At 49.4% G+C, this 18,928-nt stretch overlaps 1 protein-coding gene across 5 annotated transcripts in view; it reads left to right on the forward strand.

Moving 5' to 3' along the window:
• CRTC1 (CREB regulated transcription coactivator 1) overlaps positions 1–17,805 on the forward strand; it is a 64,617-nt gene extending 46,812 nt beyond the window's left edge. For 4 of the 5 annotated variants that reach the window (XM_014595740.3, XM_059719803.1, XM_014595741.3 and 1 more), the window contains 3 exons: positions 4,767–4,853; positions 5,605–5,785; positions 6,406–17,805. In XM_014595740.3, the coding sequence (XP_014451226.1) occupies positions 4,767–4,853; positions 5,605–5,785; positions 6,406–6,617 (480 nt within the window). In that variant the 3' untranslated portion in view covers positions 6,618–17,805. The remainder of the gene's footprint in view (positions 1–4,766; positions 4,854–5,604; positions 5,786–6,405) is intronic. The other variant, XR_009457943.1, reaches the window with a different exon arrangement.
• Positions 17,806–18,928: the final 1,123 nt, after the last annotated feature.

The raw sequence follows: 18,928 nt of genomic DNA on the forward strand, positions 1-18,928 counted from the left end.
AGAGTTTAGAATCTAGTGGGACTAAAATAAGTGGAAGTCGCTGCCTTTCCTGGATCCCAGCCGTGGCGACAGGGTGTACGAGGCTCTCGCTGGGAGGCACTGCAGGATCTGACCTTCCACTTCCTGTTTCGGTTTTTACTTGGGAAAGGGGATATTTCATAGGTTCTTTCATCTTTTTTTTAGGGGCTGGAAGGCATCTTGCAGATCATCAGGTCCAGCCCTCAAGCGGCTGAAGATAATTAAGATAAATGTTTTTACCCGTTTTGATTTCAAAGTCAGTGTCAGTTCTTGCTGCCAGGAGCTCATTTTGGAGCTGAGTGATGCAGCTGAGGGTCAGGGCTGTCGGTGTGGATTGTTTTAACCCTCGTGTAACTCCACTAAAACTCCTGTTTCTTCTGCCTGCTTCTGCTAACTCTGCCGTGTCTGTCTGGCTCAGTGTAGGCAGCAAAGGAAGGCTTGTTTTTCGAGGCTGCCATTGGGTCAGTGCTGTTGGCAATTTGTGGTGTGAGAACTCCCGTTTGGGCGAGTTTGGGGATGAATTTTGGCCCCAGTGGAGAATGGGTCCGTTATTGAACAGTCGTTCAGTATTTTCTTTCCTGTGCTCGCAGGCACGTTACCTCCAAACAGCCCAAACCTTTCGAATGTGGCAGCCTCTTGCCAGGGGGTGTCCCCTGCCCAGCCAGACTAGACACACTCCCTCTGGCATACATTGGCTTCACTGTGTTTGAGAAAGGGCTGTGTGGTCGCTGGCAGTGCGGCAGGAACTGGGGTTTAGGTGCATTATCCACTTCTGTCTTCCGTCTCTTAAACTCATTTTCATATTTAGATATTTGTGAGAGTCCAGCTTATAAAAAAATCATAATGCTGGGACTTAATTTGCGAAATCAGCAGAACTGAAGCTAAATTAGCTAAAATAGGCGAAATGTATTCTGGTGTCTGGAACAGAACAAAAAACACTCCTCGGTGCTGGTAAATGAGGAGACGCGCTTTCCCTGCCGTGCCAGGTCAGCAGCAGGTGGGCGCGGAAGAAGATGGGTGTAGCTGCGGTTGGAAGGTTGTGAACACCAAGGAGAGGGAGGAAGATGCAGGGTGAATATTTGGCTGGTGGGGAAGGGGAGAACGTCGGATCCTGAGACCGGAGTTGTTCAACAGGAGAAGAGAAGGCCAGGACATCCTCAGGGGAGACGCTGGAAGATGCTGCTGCTGTAGTAGAGGCTGGAAAGGGAGGGTGATCTGGGGGTGACTTTCGAGACCTCCCGTTGCCTTTTATCCGACTAGTTTTGGGGAGACTGTCCCGCACCGCCCCTAGCGCTGTAGCGTGTGCTTGTAGGATTGGCGCGCCTTGTTCACGCAACAACAAATGTTCCTTGCCTTCTCCCACCTGAGGTCTGGTATCTCTTTGGTTCCAAATGCTCATTTTTGATTTCTAAGGAACTTTTCATTGAGACATGAATTGAAAAGCTCTGCGTGTGGTCCCTAGCTCTGTGTTTGCATGGCTCTTCATTAACACTGGCTTGTTTATTGCTCCTTGTTTTTCCTAGCACCTGACACAGTCTCATTAGATTATGAAGTTGCTTTTTTTAGTGGAACAGCTGAATACGGGGAAAAATGGTATGTATTTTTAGCCTATTTAAGCGAGGGTTTTCTTGCAGTCACCACATCATTAACCCAAGAAGATACACTGTTGACAAAACAGACCTCACGTACCGTTTTCGTAAGAGATGCGGCTGGCAAGATATTTTTCAAAGACTAGCTAATCGTTTATTCTGAGAACCCTGAAGTGGTGACATTTGTAGCTGAGAGTGGGGGCTTTGCCACTCGTCGTTTTATGAATTAGCGCATCTAAGAGAAATGACCATGGGTCGCTACAATGGAAGAGCTGTTCAGATAGACTTGCACAATGGAATTACTTGTCACATTATTTCAGGCCTGTTTTAGGAAAGGAACGTTGCTAATTGGAACAAGAGCTTTTTCTTACGTTTGAAAAGTTTCTATAAAATGGTGAAAGTGAGAGAGGGAGAACCGGTGCAGTGTTCTGCTGGAGCTGGCATTTCTAATGATAATTCCAGATCGGTGCAAGTTGTTCACGTTGAGAACACACTTCCCCAGTTGAGAAATGTCAGCAACCAGTGATACAGGGAGGTGTGAATTTTACACTGGAAATTCCAAGTTTCATTTATTCACACACAAATCCTCTTCTGCAATTATGGCAGCTATTGGAAACCACAAGAATTATTCCTCGATAGTTAAATTAGTTAGTCCTAACTCGCCTGCTCATGTTAGCGGTATGCTTGCTCTCGGTTGTGGCAGGTAGTGATCTAATTAATTCAGGGAGGTTGAATTTTGGTGAGTGGCTGTTAGAGAGATTGCAGGTGTCGTAGTGCAGCAAGTGAAACATTGCTAGTTAAGCAATGTTACTTTTATTTTTTAAGTGCAATTCACAGCCAAGCAAAGAACCAGCGTTTTCCTGAGCTGCTCGCACTCGCTCTGGCCTCCACGTAGAGATTATCTTGTAGCCTGTGCTCGCTCTGGTGAGTGACCCACGGCAGTCTTGAGCCCGGGACTGGCAACTCTCACGTGAAGATTTTTTCCCTTTTTCCAACTCTCCGGGAAGGTTCGGAGATGGGTCTTTGATCCCACAGACTGTTTGTTGTACTATGGCCTGGGCCGTGGTATCTGATGAACGAACAGCGAGGGGCAGTGAAGCCCCTCGTCTAACGTGCCGGGTACAATCTACCAGAGAAGCATTTAAAGAGAAAAGGTATTTTATTTTTAGCTTGACTTGAATATAATTTTGCTTAAGAAAGCACGAAAGAAGAATTTTGAGCCATCTCGTTCAAGTATAAATCAATAGGTGGAGTAGGATTATTCCGTGAGGGAAGCCGTAAGATGCAGTTATAAAGAGGATGGAAATAGTCCTGTGCCCCATGGCCTTAAGATGATACTGCCTTATGCTGGGGGCTGGACTAGCCGGTCTCTTCCAGCCCAAATGTCTTTTCTCTGTTACTCCTGTTCTTGGCTGAGGGGTCCTGAATCCGGCTAGCTTCATTTGAGAGGAGACCAGTTCCTTAGAGTTGACCAGACCAGTGTGATCAGAGCATCCTTTTGTTCCCTGCTTCGCCCAGCGTAGCAGCCAGGTGCGCAGTGTGCTGCAGGGCGCGGAGCAGTGCACCGTCTCCCCGCATTGCGGCAGACTTGCGTAGCCTGCCTGCTGTCTGGGACGTGAGTAGTGATTTCTGCTCTCTCAGGGCACTCGAGCTACGCTCCCCACGCGCAGTGGCACGGTACTCGAGGTACTTGGAGCAGCTGGGAGTCCAATCGGAGCTGTTAAGCAAGACCCGTTGGTTATAGGTTAGGTAGCACGCTGAATTTTCACTGTGCTTTCCTTCTAAAACATGGGCTCTCAACTTCTCCATGGATGCCACAGTAACCCAAGATTAATGCAGCCTAATATCAGAAGATCCTCCCGGAAAGTCCCCGTCTCTGCCTTTGAGAAAGAAGTGTCAGCATGTTTGCTTCGTGACAGTGTCCTCTTACAAACACAGCTGGACGGCTGGTTTTAAAAACAGCCCAACTAATCCCGTTACTGCTCACGGGCAGTAGGGTCTGTCACACATACTTGTTGTGCCGTAAGGAAGTGTGTTTCGTGTGAGATGTACTCTGACTTTTAACTGTTTGCTGTTTTGGACTTCATCCTGTGCTTTAAGTACTTTGCGACGTTGCCGTGTTGGTCTGTTAGTTGGTGTAAGTATATATTCACTAACTAGGCATTTGCTTAACTTCTTGCCATTCAGCTGTCCGGGGGAAATGACCCGTTTTAGCTTTGTGTTGAACTTCATCTACGTAAAGCTCTGGAAAGTACAGTCGAACACGGGCATCTCCGAAGCGGAGACAAATTTCCATGCGAGCTGTCTATAGAGCCTCCATTTTTGTGGAGGATTTTGAGGGAATTGGTGAAATGAGAGAGGGAATTCCTCCTGTAACCCCTGTCTCTCTCTGTTGTATCCACCAACCCTTTTGAAGTAAATAGAAGAGGAGTTGCAAGGAGTTTGGGGGGGGGATCCCATTTTATAATCTGTTGGGCACCTGCTGAATAACTGGGCATTGTAGCATCCGAAAAAGTCAACCCTGGCATAGTTAGAGCTTGTCCTGGGAGTCTCGTCCCTCTTGTGCTGCTGAAAGCACCCGTCTCGTGCAGGCGCTTACCTGCTCCGGGAATGACGTGACTCCTGTAAGCTCGGGTTTACTTTAGCACGCTCTTGTCTTCCTTAAACTGGCGAGTCTAGAAATATGAGGCGAGGCGGGTGGCCAACAAGCCGTGCCCGCGCACTGCCAACATGGGCTGTTACCGTGCGTGCTCAGCCGTCTGAGCTGTATCTGGGGCATTTATCCTTTTATTTAAGGGGCAAACACCAACAAAAAACCAGCTTGTTTTATTGTTGTGCAAAAATTGAAGGGTGACTTTTCTTACTGGGGCTATCTACCCCGATTCTGTTAGGAGCAGGTGTTTTTCCGTGTCCTCCCTATCCAGGAGGTCATGGTTTCCAGACTCTCTTTTTGTGCTGGAGGAAAGGAGGTGTATTCAGACATCTGACAGGCGAGCACAGGACTTTCTTAATGCGCTCGTTGTTAGATTTCTGTATTAACGAAGGGCAGTTTGTGACCAGATTTGAAGCCAGTGAGTTGACAGAGATGACTCCCTCGCCATGGGTCTGCCTGCTTGTTTGTGAGACTCTCACGCCATAAAGACTCTGTTTTGTTTTCAGCACTCTTCCATTCTGGGCAGTGTATTTGGTGACTCCTATTATGATCAGCAGATGACAGCTAGGCAGGCTAATGCCCTATCCCATCAGGTGAGCAAATTCATCTCCGATTTTGAACTGTTTTGGCCACCCTGACAGTAAAGGATGCATATAATTCAATTTGCAGCTAGTCTAATGTAACGTTACTGTCCGTGTCGTTTTATTCCCGTTGTTTTAGTCCGCAGCTACACAGGTATTTCATTTTGTTCTCTTCCCCCTAGGCATTGTAGCAGCTGATTTTTAAAGGTACTCTGCCAAGACAGCTAGATTAGAAAGAAGCGCCACCTTCCCTGACGGTAGTCCCCTGTGGGCAGGCTTCACTTGGTGGGTGGCAGCAAAACACAGCTCTGTAATTCGCAGCCAACCTGTGTGCAGCCTCCGAATTTGAACAAGCAAGCCCCGTGTCTGTCGGTGAAGTCACCAGCGCAGTCGCCCCTTCAGCTGTGACACGTGTCATTGCAGCCAGAGGGTGAGGCAGTTTCTCAGTGGGACGCGCTTGAGTCGGCAGATACCGGGCTCACTAGCCTCCAGCAAGGGTCTCGTTTTTTACTTTAGTTTAAAGGGAGTTTTTAGGGCCAAGGTTTAGCGCCCAGCTAGGACACTGTAGGCAACAAGCGGCTAAAATGGGCAGGAATCTGTTCAGCGCTAAGTGAAAAGCAGCCCTCTGTGATTTGCAAAACCTAAAGATGAATTTGTTTGCCTGTCTTTTCTGAAAATGATCTTCCAAACAAGAGGCTTTAAATTGCTTCGCTGTGTTTCCTGATGCTCAGAAGTAACAATTCCTTTGTGCCTTGGTCTTCAGCTTGAACAGTTTAATATGATAGAAAACGCCATTAGTTCCAACAGCCTGTACAGCCCGTGCTCCACCCTTAACTACTCCCAGGCAGCTATGATGGGCCTTACTGGGAGTCACGGCAACTTGCAGGACTCGCAGCAGCTGAATTACTCCAGCCACGGAAACATCCCCAACATCATCCTTACAGGTAAGGCACTTACCGGCTCCGGGGAGAGGGGGCGAGTAAAGCTGTCCTCTGTAGTGCTGGGGATCCGCTTGTGCTGCGTGATGTGCCCAGTCGACAGGAGAAGGGAAGCATCTTGGTGCCTGCGCAGGTCACGTCCGCTGCGTACAAATAAGCGAGTTGTGTCGGCCGGACACCTTTCGCCTTGTGGCTTGACGTCCTGTGTGGCCGCAGGAGCAGATGCTACACGCAGCAACGGTGCTCGTTGCCACCTTCCTGTCTGTAGGTGCGTGAGAAGAGCCCGGCCTTCACGGCCCTCAGGCTCTGTGCCGAGACTTGCACCGAGAGGTTTGATATTCGTGCGACTGCTGCTGTCAGCTCCAGGAGGACCTGGCTTGGGTTTTGCTTTTAAGATGCTTGAATAATGTCAAGTCCTTTACAGTGAGGCTTTTGGGCAAGCTTTGAACCTGCAGCTCATGCAGGTAGACTCTGCTGTCCTCCCTTCCTAAGCCAGTCGGTTGCTCTGCTCTGTTTGCCAGCTGTTCGCTTGCTTTACCTATAGCCGGAGGATTACACTAAGAATTGAGCGTTTTGGGAAAGCAGCGCAGACTGACTGAGGCTTCTCTCTCCCCTCTTGATTGCAGTGACAGGAGAATCGCCTCCCAGCTTATCAAAAGAACTGACCAGCTCTTTGGCAGGCGTTGGAGATGTCAGCTTTGATTCGGATTCTCAGTTCCCTCTGGATGAACTCAAAATTGACCCTTTGACCCTAGATGGACTGCACATGCTTAATGACCCAGACATGGTCCTCACTGACCCTGCCACAGAGGACACTTTCAGGATGGACCGGCTGTAGGGTGTGGACAATGAGCCTGGGAATGGGACGTGTTCCTGGAGCCCCGCTGAACTGAAGAAGTCCAATGGGTCAGTCGTGTCGGATTGAGTGAGTTGCTGAGACCAGTAGCTCCGTCATGTACAACGTGTACAATGAGTAAAGCTTGTTGTTCTAAGCTTGCAGTGCTGCAGACCCCCACTTCCCACCGCGCCATATTTTATCCCTGTTCCACTCATTGCCATTAAATGAGCAAGGAGTTTGTGTCGGCCTCCTCCCCTCCGAGCCCCCGGCACCCGAGTCCCAGCATACGGTTGTCAATTTATCCTTTGCACTAGAAACGAGGAGGGGCGGGGGTTCCGGGACGGGGAAGGTTCAGAGCCAAGGATAAAGAGATCTGTGTGAAATACCGACCTGCTGGCGGTTGACGTGCTGCCGAAACAGCGTCTCCTCGCGAGGCCGAGGGAGAACTGACCGCCGGCTCCCCCATTCACTCGAAAGCCTACGTGTTGCCTCCCTCTGGAGCCGAGGGAGGGCATCTTTTGCGGTTTTGACTCTCAGGCTGCTTTGTGACAGCTGCTTTGTCGAGTAAAACGCTTCTCCCTTGATTGATATGCCATGTTTGTTTTCAGGTTCGTTCCCCAGCTGTTGTCCAGCACCCACTGCCTGTTCTCACGCCCTGAGCAAACTCATGTACTCAGCAAAGCAGGAAGGCGGCCTGGCAGCCCCATGGGCTTTTGTAGCCGGTTATCCAAAAAGACTGTAAACACTATTTTCAGAGCTGTTTCTTTTTTTAAAAAATAAAAAAATAAAATAAAAAAAAAAAGAGAGAATTTCTGAGCACACAAAAAAGTCCTATAATTCATTACCTGGTGAGCATGAAGGAATGACGGGAACTTTTAAAACCAGCTGCAGGTATCTTGGAAGCTGAGTTGCAGACAATTTTTTAATTCTCCTCTTTTGTGTGAAAGTCCTGGGTAGAGGGAAGGGCGTGTGTTTGGCACTGCCAAGTCCCAGTCCCAACAGCTATTTTTATGGGGTTTTTTTAATTATTATTATTATTATTATTATTATTCTTGTTCCTCACCCATTAAATATTCTGTTGCCGTTATTTATGGATTTTTTTTTAATTTAAGTGTTTGGATATTAGAGAAGTAGCTAAACTACATAAGGCCAATCGAAACATTCTGCATCATGTTTGTACAGTACATCCTGTTGTGTTCTTAATCTGGAAATATTATATCTATCTATATATGTGTGTGTGTATTTTTAACTAACTGGAATTTTAAACAGATGCCGCCCAGATGTAAGCCCAGGGGAAGTTTTGTCAAGCATTTACCTTTTTATGCGCTCAAATTAGGGCAATAGGAAAGTACGTATTCCTTCTACTGCCCTGGAAAAAATCACTCGCTCTACAGCAAAGCAGTACTGTATTCTTGCGCACGCTGCGACTCTTAAATCCATAATAAGACTACTTCTGTTAGTCATTGTTAATATTCTGCGGTGCAGTGTAACAGAACGATGAATGATACTTTATCAATGACAGATTGAAAAAACAAACCACCCATTGATTCGGAATTGGTGGTTTCACTTAAACGTAATAGATGAGAATGACATTCAGTAATGAGTCCCAGATCCCTGACACAAGCATCTCTCGCAAATCTGAAAAACGTGTCTCGCTGTTTACCCAGAGCTCGATGCTCTTAGAGTAATTGCCTAAGAAGCAGAGCCGTTAACACGCGGCGGGCATTACACCAGATCTGCACAGGAGCAGGGCTTCTAAATACGCTGACTTTTGTTAATCAACTGCGCTTGAAGTGTACTGACAAAAACTCAACGGATAATAGTGCATTGAACGCTGTCAATTAAGGAATCGCTGCTGAAGGGGCACATTTCCATTCCGGAGAGGCTGAACATCCAAACAGATTTGTTTGATATAACCTCAAATAAAGAAGCCTTTTTAACTATACTTAAAGCTGGGTTGGTTTTGTTTTCCCCCTCTCTGGGATGACAGTTATTTCAGCCTCTGTAAATCCTATTCTCCCTATTGACTGAAGCTGCATTGCATTGATTTGCATTGGTCTAAAAATGCACCACGGCTTTTTCAGTTGTGAAGCTGGTATTTTTGGAAAAGACTCTCCCCTTGCCCCCGCCCCGCAGCCCAACTCACTTCTTCTGGCCCCCTCGCAGCTCCCCTGGCAAAAGCAACCAACCAAAAAAACCCCCTTGCTGTTTTGAGCAGAAAACGTAAAAGTCCGCAGAGAGCGGACCACTCCTAATGAGTTATAGCTCCGTTTCTGTGTGCTTCCAGAAATCTGTGGGGTGCTGCCCTGAGATTCGCAGACGCTGCTGAGCAGAATCGCTGTCAGGATCGTGTATAATCTGGGTGCGTGTTTGCTCACGTTTGTGCCATTAGTCGACCGTTTGCACTAACGACATTTTCTTTTTCCAAGCTCTCATCGCCATGCAAGCTTTCTCCAAGAGGTGCTTTTCTCTGGTTCCTCCCCATAAAGCTTCGAGGTTTTCCTGCATCTCCATTTACAACATTTGTTAACATTTACGCCTGAGACGACATGTTGTTCCCCGATGTCTGCTTATTTCAGATTGCTAATGCTTTCCCGATTTAAAAAGTAGCTTCAGAGAGGAGGATGCCCTAACAGAACACGAGTCATTTGAGAGCAGATTATTTGGAGTCCTTTGCTTCAAAGCAGCCAAAGGTACAGTGCAAACTGAATATGCTTCTCGCAGTTTAGTCTCCTCGACGGCACTGTTGGTCCACTGGTGGGATCTCTGTCTATATTGCCCTCTTGTTCAGACGGCTCTTATGCATGTAACTCTTGTCTGTGATCTGTTTGTTTTAAAACCAGAGTCACTGCAGCCCGAAGCGTCCAGTTAGGAATTCCAGCCCCTACTGGAGCATGTCGCGGGGAGATCTCGCTAGAGGCTACCTTCTGACGTGTTGTTTTTTTTTAATTACACGTGTATATAGGAGAGCTTGTTTATTAGACTTGTAAGTAGACGTTTAAAATGGCCTTAATTTAAAAATATATTTTGGGTGGGGAAAACATCTGGATGCAATTGTCCAAAAAAAAGAGGGACCATCTAAGTAGGAGAAGTGTTTTCACTCTGTTCCTTTTTGGGGGTGGGGGCGAGGGCATTGTGGGAAGGGGGCGGTTGGTGGGGTGTATTGTCTCCTGCCCCAAGACGGGGCAGGCTAGCTGCTTTATTTTTAACCCTTTGAGAGTCCGCGCGATGAGTTCAGTCCAGCGTCAGCCCATTTCAGCCCTTTCTGCACTTCGCTTCCTAGCAGACTGGCCTCTTAGCAGCATGTGTGCGCCCTTCACCAGCAGCAGAACGATTCCCTTTCCCTTTTGTTAAACACTCTGTATTTAAAGTTTAAAGCGTAGAGCCAGCGTGTTCACAACAAGTAGCGCACTCTTTGTTTTAGTCAGCTAATCTCACTTTCCATTTAAATTCACCTCACAGGGGCAGTAAGTGTGGGAAATGATGAGCCATTACAATAAAGGGATGATACATGCGGACATCAAGGCAAAGTAGTGCCGGATGAGAAAATCGGAGGTGTTGGTCCGTGTTATTTCAGTGGTAAATCATTTTTGAGCATCTCGTGTCTCAAAGGGTTAATGTCCAAACATGCCTGCTGATTCGTTTCCGTATAGCTGATGTTTTTATAAGAATTTCCCAAAACAGACTGTTGCATTTGCCAATATTTTGGGGAAATAATAGGAATAAACTTTCAATGTATAGAATACTGTGATTTCAAAAAGCAGGTTCCTGCTATTTATTGCAGCTTACGGGGGGAGGGGGAGCCGTTTTCCATTGTATATAGTGTTGACTTCTGCATTCTCTTTACAAACGGATCCGCGCAGGCCGAGTCGAGGTAGCTCTGCGTGCTGCATGCATGACTGACCACAGGCAGCGTCGAACGCGTCTGTCTCACCGCTGCTTGTGCATGTGAGTGACCACTTTGCCAGCATCCCTTAACTGCGCACAACCTTCCTGGTCAGAGAGCGCCCCGGACTAAAGTAAGGAAACAATGGCAGAGGGGGGCAGAGTTTGCAGATTTGTTCGGGAAGAAACGATGGGTCGTTTGCGTGCTGGTTTGTTTCTTGCTGTGCGCTGAGAGTCCCGGTGCACCCCACTGAACCAAGATGCTTGCTTCCGACCTCCTGCTGGGTGACTGAGCGCCACGCTAAGCTGGCATGAAAGCAGTAGCTGGCAAAGAGGTGTCCTTTTTAATTTTTTTTTTTAAACTAACTCCCACTGGCGTCGGCCCCTGCCTGTGTTGTTTTTGACACGTGCTTTTCCTGTAGAAACAGTGTTTCCGAGCCGCCCTCCCCGTGCGCATGGTACTCGCTCGGAGCCCCCCTCGCTGCACAACCTGGGAACGGAAAGCCCCTCCGCAGGCAGTGGTTGACGTGTCTGCTGTGCTTACAGGAGACGAGCGTTGTGACCCACTCGTGGAGCCCCTGTCACTGTGATGGCAATGTGAACGAGCACTTAGCATTTATTCTGTGTATGTCCTTTTCCAACGAGCAAGAACTGTGTAGTGGTCCTGTCCTTTGTACTTTCTGTTGCGAATTCTTTATCCTGCGCAGTGTAGGCATGGATTGCATGTCAGTTTTCTACGCAGGCACCATGACGACGTGATGAGAACTGTGTATTATAAATCATTTTTACCTTTTTAAACAGAATCATTGTGTGGAGTTTCTATACTGCAAAACCCAACACTACATTAAGCTCTCTTCATGCGTGTTGTTTATTTTTTGGTGGGCGGGAGGGGGGGGGGGGGGCTCTCCCTGCAGTGTGTATTCCCTTATGTGGGCTTGACTGACTGTATCACAATAAAGGCCTGAAGGGGTGAAGCGTTTACTGTTTTATTCGGTGATGTGACCTGGGGCTGCAGAGGCAGCTGCGGAAGAGCGTGTTGTAGGAAGCATAGGACAGGAAGCAAATAGGTAGTGGGCAGCACTGGAAATCCAGCCGTGTAACAGGACAGACCAAGTCCTTGAAGCAGTTGGAATGCTATATGACGATTTGATGCCAGTCACGCGACGAATATGACGACAGCCTTGTCCAGCACGCCGATGACAGACTGCGCCGCTTGTGGGAAGATGGATCCAGTAACAGTTTTGCTTTGGACTTGCCCTCAAACCTCCTCTCGTGTGCCCCGGCTCGTCAGAGGAAGTCCGTGGTGCTGCTCCTTGCCCTTCCCAAGAGGCTTCTGCTCTTTGGCTGTGGCGTTCGCTGCTCTGGCTGTATCAGAGCAGTGTGTCAGGTTGTTGTCGGGTGGTGGTGTCACTGGATATCAAAAAGGAAGGAGAGAAGAGGACGTTGTGCCTGGGCAGTAGTTCCATATGCACACGCTCTGAATTCAGATTCAGTTACAGCCCATGTTCGGGTCTTGCATTAGACTCCACTGGAAAACTGTCCCCAGGGCAAGACGCCCAGTTAGTGTCTCTGCAGGGCAGTCTGGCGTCTCCCAGACCCTCCCTTCCACGTTTCCCACAGCTAAGGATAAAAGCGGCAGGTTGGCAAAGCTGCTATTTCCGACTCATCTGCCCTCGGGTTTCAAATCTGTTTGCCTCGGTGCTCTGTTTCCCCCTTGCAGTAGCAGTGGAGGGAGACGCACAACCCCGGAGCCGCGCTCGTCAGCAAACGGTGCTGGGGGAGCCCGCGCTGTCCTGGCGAGCTCTGCAGTAGCCATCACGCTTTCGGATCTTTTTGCACCGGAGTACCGGATCCTTTCTAACCTGCGTTCCTCCAGGTGTCAGGACCAAAAAGACACAGGTGCATTCCTCAGTGCTTTCATGATGCAAGGGGAGTGAAGAGCCTGCCTGCGCAGCCCAAGGGACTGCCAGGCCAGAGGTGCGTCTCTTCAGTCTCAGCCTTATGTGTTCGGTCCCTTGAAACCAGGTGAATGGTTTGCCTGTTTACTGTGCGAGGCTCAGTGTAAATTTGTGTCCCACGTAGCCTGTAAGGAGACTGTGGAGCCGGACTACGTGGCTGTGCTGCCCTGATGGAGCATTTTTTGGCTGTGCTGCTCTGGCCACGGTCAAGATTTACTGATACACCTGCATGCCACAGATGCTTTTAGGGCAGTGAAGTGGGGTGCTCAGTTTTGCTGGACTCTGGAAAGGACTGGGCACCGTGAGCCACCGCCTTGTCTGCAGAAGTGTCGTTTGCCTTCGCCGTGTGAGGCGTGTAGTCGGCACGACAGGACAACTTCCCGGATGCTGGTACGGCCGGGAGGGATTGCAAGAACCGAGACCAGAGTCCCCTGTGGGGGCGTGGGGACGCTAGCGGGAGCGTATTAGCTCCCTTAGCAAGAGTTCAGCTGCGTGAGCTGTTTACTCCCCGGGGACTTGTGCGGAAGGAAGGGCTGGCTGTTTAATTGGAGCTTGCTAAATAAACCGTTGCTGCTTTCAGGTCATACGTAGTTTTACGAGTACATAGTAGGAAAAGCAGCACAGATGTTCATTTTAGCTTCACTCTTTCTTACTGAGCCCCTGGTCTTTATATTAAATAGCTAAAAGAGAACAGGGCAGAACGTCCAAACTAGACGGCCAGTTTTTGCCGGCTAGAGAATCGGCCAGATCCGAAATGCTTCCTGGGGCATGGCACGGTCTCCTTGTCTGTTCGCGACATGCGGCTCTCTGAAAAAGCTCGCATGAATGCCGTACATCCTGGCACAGGGAGGTTGTTTTCTAAATCTAGAATACCTTAAACAACCAGCTCGCTCAGCCTGTGCTTCAGGCTAGCGGGCGTAGGTCAGTCGAGGTGGCAGGAACTGCCTTATTTTGCACCTGTTCTCAGAGTCGTTGCGCGCTCCCCAGTTACCGTCCAGTAAGACCTTGGGGTGCTCAAGCAGCAGATTGCTGCGCTTGTCAGCGCTGTGTTGTCCACGCTGCCCTTGTGTAAAGGCAACGCGACGCAAGCTCTTGGCAGGCAGAAGAACCGTATCCTATTTCTGAAAGGAAAGGTGATTTCTGGAGAACACGGCTAAGCCCTGAGGCTGTTTCACTGTCCATGTATCTGGCTGTGCCCCGATTAGGAGAATTCACAGTGGCTAATGTGGCAAAACTACTGTTTAGAACAAGCAAGTGCCTCGTTGAACAGTTTTTTTGGTCTCGAGTGAGCAGCGGGTGCCAGGAGACTGTGACCCTAAAGAAAGGACTCGCTGTAGACGGTTCTTTCTTGGCAGTTGTGAGCCATCAGCAACACCTGTGGGCTCCAGATAGCCTTGGCGCAGTCCGATGGAGCGTGTCGGTATCGGACTATTTCACTATTTGAATGTTTCCCTGCAGTCAGGATGAACCTCCCAGGGTTTCCTCCCCTCTTCTCAGCTTGCTGCGGGTGTTGACTGTTCCCTGCCTTAGTTAAGACGTGCACTGAGACGTGCATCTGCATGTAGCGCCAACAGAAAACATAGCAGTAAATTGGATTAAACGGTCAGAACGCGGTGCCCGAGGGACAAGCCGTGCGCAGGCAGAGCGCAGAGCTTTCCTTGCCGCTCTGGGCAGTGGGGAGATGCAGCTTGGGAATCCCGAGTGGCCACGCGCTGTGACCCGGCAGCCAGAGCAGGAGTGAAGAAGCACCGTGAGCATGCTGGGTTTTTTTGTCTGAAGTTTGTACAGGACTCGGAGACAGAAGCTGATCAGGGCCGGCTGCTAAAGCTGCTTGTCCCTTTCCAGCAGTGTCGCTCACAGCCAGCAGTTTTGGATGTTCGTGGAGTTTCCGAGCTGCCGTGGGGAGCCCCCTTCCTTCGAATCGCTTCTCTTGTGTGGCCTGACTGCATGTTGGGAGCGGGCTGCAGACCCGGGCACACGAGCATAAAGCCCCTGGAATGCCGAGCTAAAGATGGTCGCCTCCTTGCACATGCACCTGGCTGGTTGGGAAGCCACCTCCTGCCTGTGCAAGTGTAGGCAGCGGGTGTGAGAGCCTCGCGGCTCCTGGTGCGCTGGTTCCTGCCAGGCAGGCTGCTAGTGCGGGGAGGGCAGGAAATCCTCTCTTCTCTGGTGCCTGTGTCTAGAAGGAAGGGCTCGGTACCGCGCCTTTGTGGCCTCGTGCAGTCAGGAAGGGGCCTGGCAGAGCGGTCGGGCACAGAGCTGGCGTGTTTGCAGGCTGGTTGCCTGGCTTTTTGTGCAGAGTATTAGTTTGGACTGGCTCAGTGCTGTTTGCTTGGAAGAGGTTTCTGCGCAGTCGCATGTGCGTGCATTTCTAATGGGTGAAGCCGTGAGTTAGTGTCCTGACGTGTTCACGCTGCTTTCCCCGGCGCCTCCCTACACTCGGAGCTTTCCCGCGTTGCTGGATGGAGCTGAGCCAGAGATGTGCCTGCAGCAGCACGACCGCCGTGCCGGCAGGAGGCCTTTCCAAGCTAGCTTTAACCCTGCCAGCTTGGGCACCAGCTGCAGCCCGGTTGTGGCCACCCAGAGCTCAGCACAGACTGTGTTGGTGTGTTGTATTGCAGACCTGCCCCCACTGAACTAGGGGCTTGCTCCCATGCCTGCAGGTTGTGCAGCTCCTTGTTTGCGCGGGGGTTTGGTGCTGGGCCACGCTGCGCTCCTGTGCAGTGCTTTCCTCAGGCTCGTGTCGCAGATGAGTCACTGTGACGTGCCTCTCGGTGTCGGGAACCGCGGGTGTGAGCCGGCTGTGCAGCGTGCTGGAGCCGGGGGAGGAGGCGCCTCGCGGTGCTCCTCCATCCTGCTGCCTCCTGTCCTCCAAACTCCGATGCCTGCATCTACAGCCCCAACTGACTTGTGTCTTGTGAGCTCTTCTTCCCTTCCCCCAGCCTCCCTCGGGCATTAGGAATTCCTCTGTTGAATAGTCTTAAGCATGGCAAAAATTAGCAAGTGAGGGAGGCTGGGAGAAATTCTCAGCGTGTGAGATTGCGCCGTGAAGTCCTGCTGCTGCTAACCCGGCCTCTCCCCTCTGCTCCTGCCCTCTCCAAAGCATCTCTTCTTTCAGTAGAAAGATGACCCACGAGCATTTTAAGGTGCTGCGTGCCCCAGAAGTGAGCGTGTGTTGCTTGGGGCTCCCAAAAACATCCAGCAACAGCCGGTGACTGCGGAGGCCAGTACCAATCTGCAGTTTACAGGCAGGAACTGGAGGCCTGAGTAAAGGCCTCTCGGGTCTTTGTCCTGGGCCCCTCACTTCACATCCTGTATGGCACCAAGCAGGCTATCGGTGCTTGATCGGAAAGCCCCCTTCCTTATGGGTTCCCTTGTCACGGCCTCCCGTTGCGTGTTAAATGCCTGGAGGCTCTGGGCTCTTATTTCACTCGAGCAATTTTTGTACTCGCAAGGAAGGGACTGATCTGCATCATGATGACTAGAGACCAGCCACTGTCCTGTAAAACATTCCAGTGTAACAGCCCTGCCCGCACGTGAATGAACTGCAAATTGCTTGAGCCTAAGCCTTTTAAAACTGGTTTTGAATGGATTTTCAGTATTACAAAGCACTCCCCACCTCTAGGTATGAAAGGATACTGTCCAGAAGAGCTCCCCTCTGCGAGCCCCAATGGTGCCTCTCTCTGCCCCGTGCAAGTTTTGCAACTAGACCTTTGAAAAAAGAACCTGTGCAGGGTCATGGGACCTTCGCTTCTCTTCCCCGCAAGACCAGATGCGAATCCTTCCCTGAAAGGCTTAAATGGTTGCGCTTGAGAGTGACTGAGAGGCATCTCTGAAGGTTTTGGCAGATGGCGGGAGGCTTACATCTGTAACGAATCTCAGCTGAATCTGGGGACGTGGGGCGAGGCGTGTTTGGCTGGTTTGAAGGCAGTTAGATCTATCCTGTGTCATTTTGGAGAGCAAAATTCAAAGTGCTTTCCTGAGAGACCGGTGCAGATCCTGCTGGTTCTCATTAGAAACGTGTCTGCTGTCAGCACGCCGCGGCTGACTCTGCCTTCTGCACGATGGGACGCAGCACGGAAACGACACGCTAAGCTGGCCGGTGCGCCCTCTGGGTTATTCAGTCCAGTCCTTTTACCCCCTGGTTTAGAAAGAAGCATCGCCAAAGGTCTCGGTCTCTGAATCTAGCGTAGGGACTAATGCCTGTCACTAAGGGCGGTGTGTCATTATTGCCATCGGGAATCTTGGGGGCAGATAACGGTGGGTTGGCATTTACCGTGTGAGGGGCGATTTTAATTCCAGTCTGCCCTGAGTTCATTGTTGGTGAAAGAAAAGACGTTAGCTGTTAGGTGTCTTTGTGCTTTGTATAATGCCACGAGTCTCAGTCCGAGAGGAGGAGGTTGGAATTTTACTAAATATAGGAAAGATAAGTAGGTGAAAAACTTATGTACTTTCAGAGTAGAAGATTAATATTATACCTTATATTTATGGGACAAAGTATCGAGGGGACATAGGACTCATTTAAACAAATCTTTGTCTTTACTTACTGGTTCTTAAATATATATGGCATGAGCATCTACACACTTAGGTGATAAATACTACGTATGTGTATAAATATATACTATACACATCCAGACGCTGTTTGGTCAGTTTTATAAAGCTTATCAATTACAAATCCTGTCTTTCAGTCAGTTCTAGCTAGTAAGACCGTAGGCGTTTTAATTAAGCTTTTGTTCCTTTTTTTTGGAGGGAGTCGGAATCGCCGTTTTTATTTTTACCCTAGCCGGGCCCCGTCTTTGGAAGGATCCCTTTTAAACAAGATGTGCAAATAGACTGCAGTAGCAGAGTACTTATGAAGGGAAGGTTTGATTTCAGTAAAGTTAAATACAGCTGCTTCTGGCAGCTTCTCTCACAGACTGGCAGCTAAATACAACTTCATGTAGTTCAGAGTTTAGGGAAAAAGTGTCAGATTTATGCATTTTCAGCGACAGTATAATATACTGTTCTTTACAAGCTAAACTTTTCTATTAAAGTAAAGTGTGGATTATTTCACTGAGATATGCAAATCCTCTGTTCAGCTACCGCTTCGACACAGGAACTCTGGAGAAATTGTCCCTGCGACATACAAGTTTTATTTATTGTGCTTTTCTATAGGTAAAGTGGAAAACTGCAGTTGGCTTTAAGTGTTTGCAATCTGAGACATGATGTGAAAAAAAAAAAAAAAAAGCAGCTCAACTAAATGTACATTCTTTTCAATCTTTCTTTTTGTGTGAAGGCTTTTGTCTTTGTATCTTTGCATTATTTGTAAATGAAATGTAATAAAAGTTCAAATGTTTTTGTCTCTGGCTGCTCAGCTTTTCTTGATTTTTCTTGCTGGAGCTTTTGGATGTGCACGTGCTATGGGGTGGACAGTCGTGTGTACGGACACGAGGGAGGCGCTGTGGGTGACTTTGTACGGACACGCAAACTGGAAGGATGGGCGTGACTCAGTTTGGGCAGGAAATGTGCAGACTCGTTATCTGGAAGGTTCAAAGATGGCAAAGACTTTGGAGCCCCCCCTTTAATGCTGCTTCTAGAGCTGCCCCTGATTCAGAAGCCCTCTGGCGACAGGATTACTCCTGTCGTGATGACGGGTGGCCCCTGCCGGTCGGGGTCTCTGTAACCCTGACGTGTTTGTGCTTGTTTGTGCCAAGCCCTGGATTCGGTAAGTGCTGTGCTGGATCTACCTCTTGCAGTTTCAGTAGAAGCACGTTTCTGCACTTCCTGATGCCCCCTGTTCGCGCTGTGATTTGTCAGGATCAGCAGCTGTGAAAGGCGGCTGCCTTTCAGGTGATCCCTGCCGGCCCTCGCAGCTCGGCACCCTGGAAGGTGGAGTTGAGCAGTCACCGGGGCTTTCCTGGCCATCAGCGCCACGTAGGCCCCTAGGATCACTGTGCTGCAGTTCAGCAATTGTTGTGGGTGATGTGCAGAGAAGCTCTGCGGGAGTGCCAGAGGAAGGGTGGGATTACAGACAGAACAAGTCTGTGAGGCAGAGATCTTGGGTTTGCTCTCCTGGGTGCTTGCATGACCTTGGGTAGAGAGGTGAAGTGAGTTGGCCTACTTTGTCCACCTAAGATGCGGCTAATACCTTATTTATAGCCAGGCTGCCACACACCTTAAAGAACTGTGCAACTTAGAGGATGGTGCGGCTGAACACTTTGTACGTGGACGTTTAAAGAGGGAATGTGAAATGATTGAGTGATTTGCTTGGCTGAACTTTTATGAATTCGTGCAAACAGCAAGTGCGAGGTGCAGCTAGTAAGGGCAGTGAAACCTGGTGTAAGCTGATGATTAGAGCTGGCAGATAGAACAAGGGGTGAATAGCAACAGTTCTGTTCAGATGCTCCATGGATGGATGGCCAGTGCTTGCAGCTGTGCAGAAGGACTTGGCCTCCTTGGGGTTGACCTGTTCCTGGCTGTAGAGGTTCA

Source organism: Alligator mississippiensis, chromosome 16 (genome assembly GCF_030867095.1).
Source record: "Alligator mississippiensis isolate rAllMis1 chromosome 16, rAllMis1, whole genome shotgun sequence".
Classification (NCBI taxonomy): Eukaryota; Metazoa; Chordata; order Crocodylia; family Alligatoridae; genus Alligator; species Alligator mississippiensis.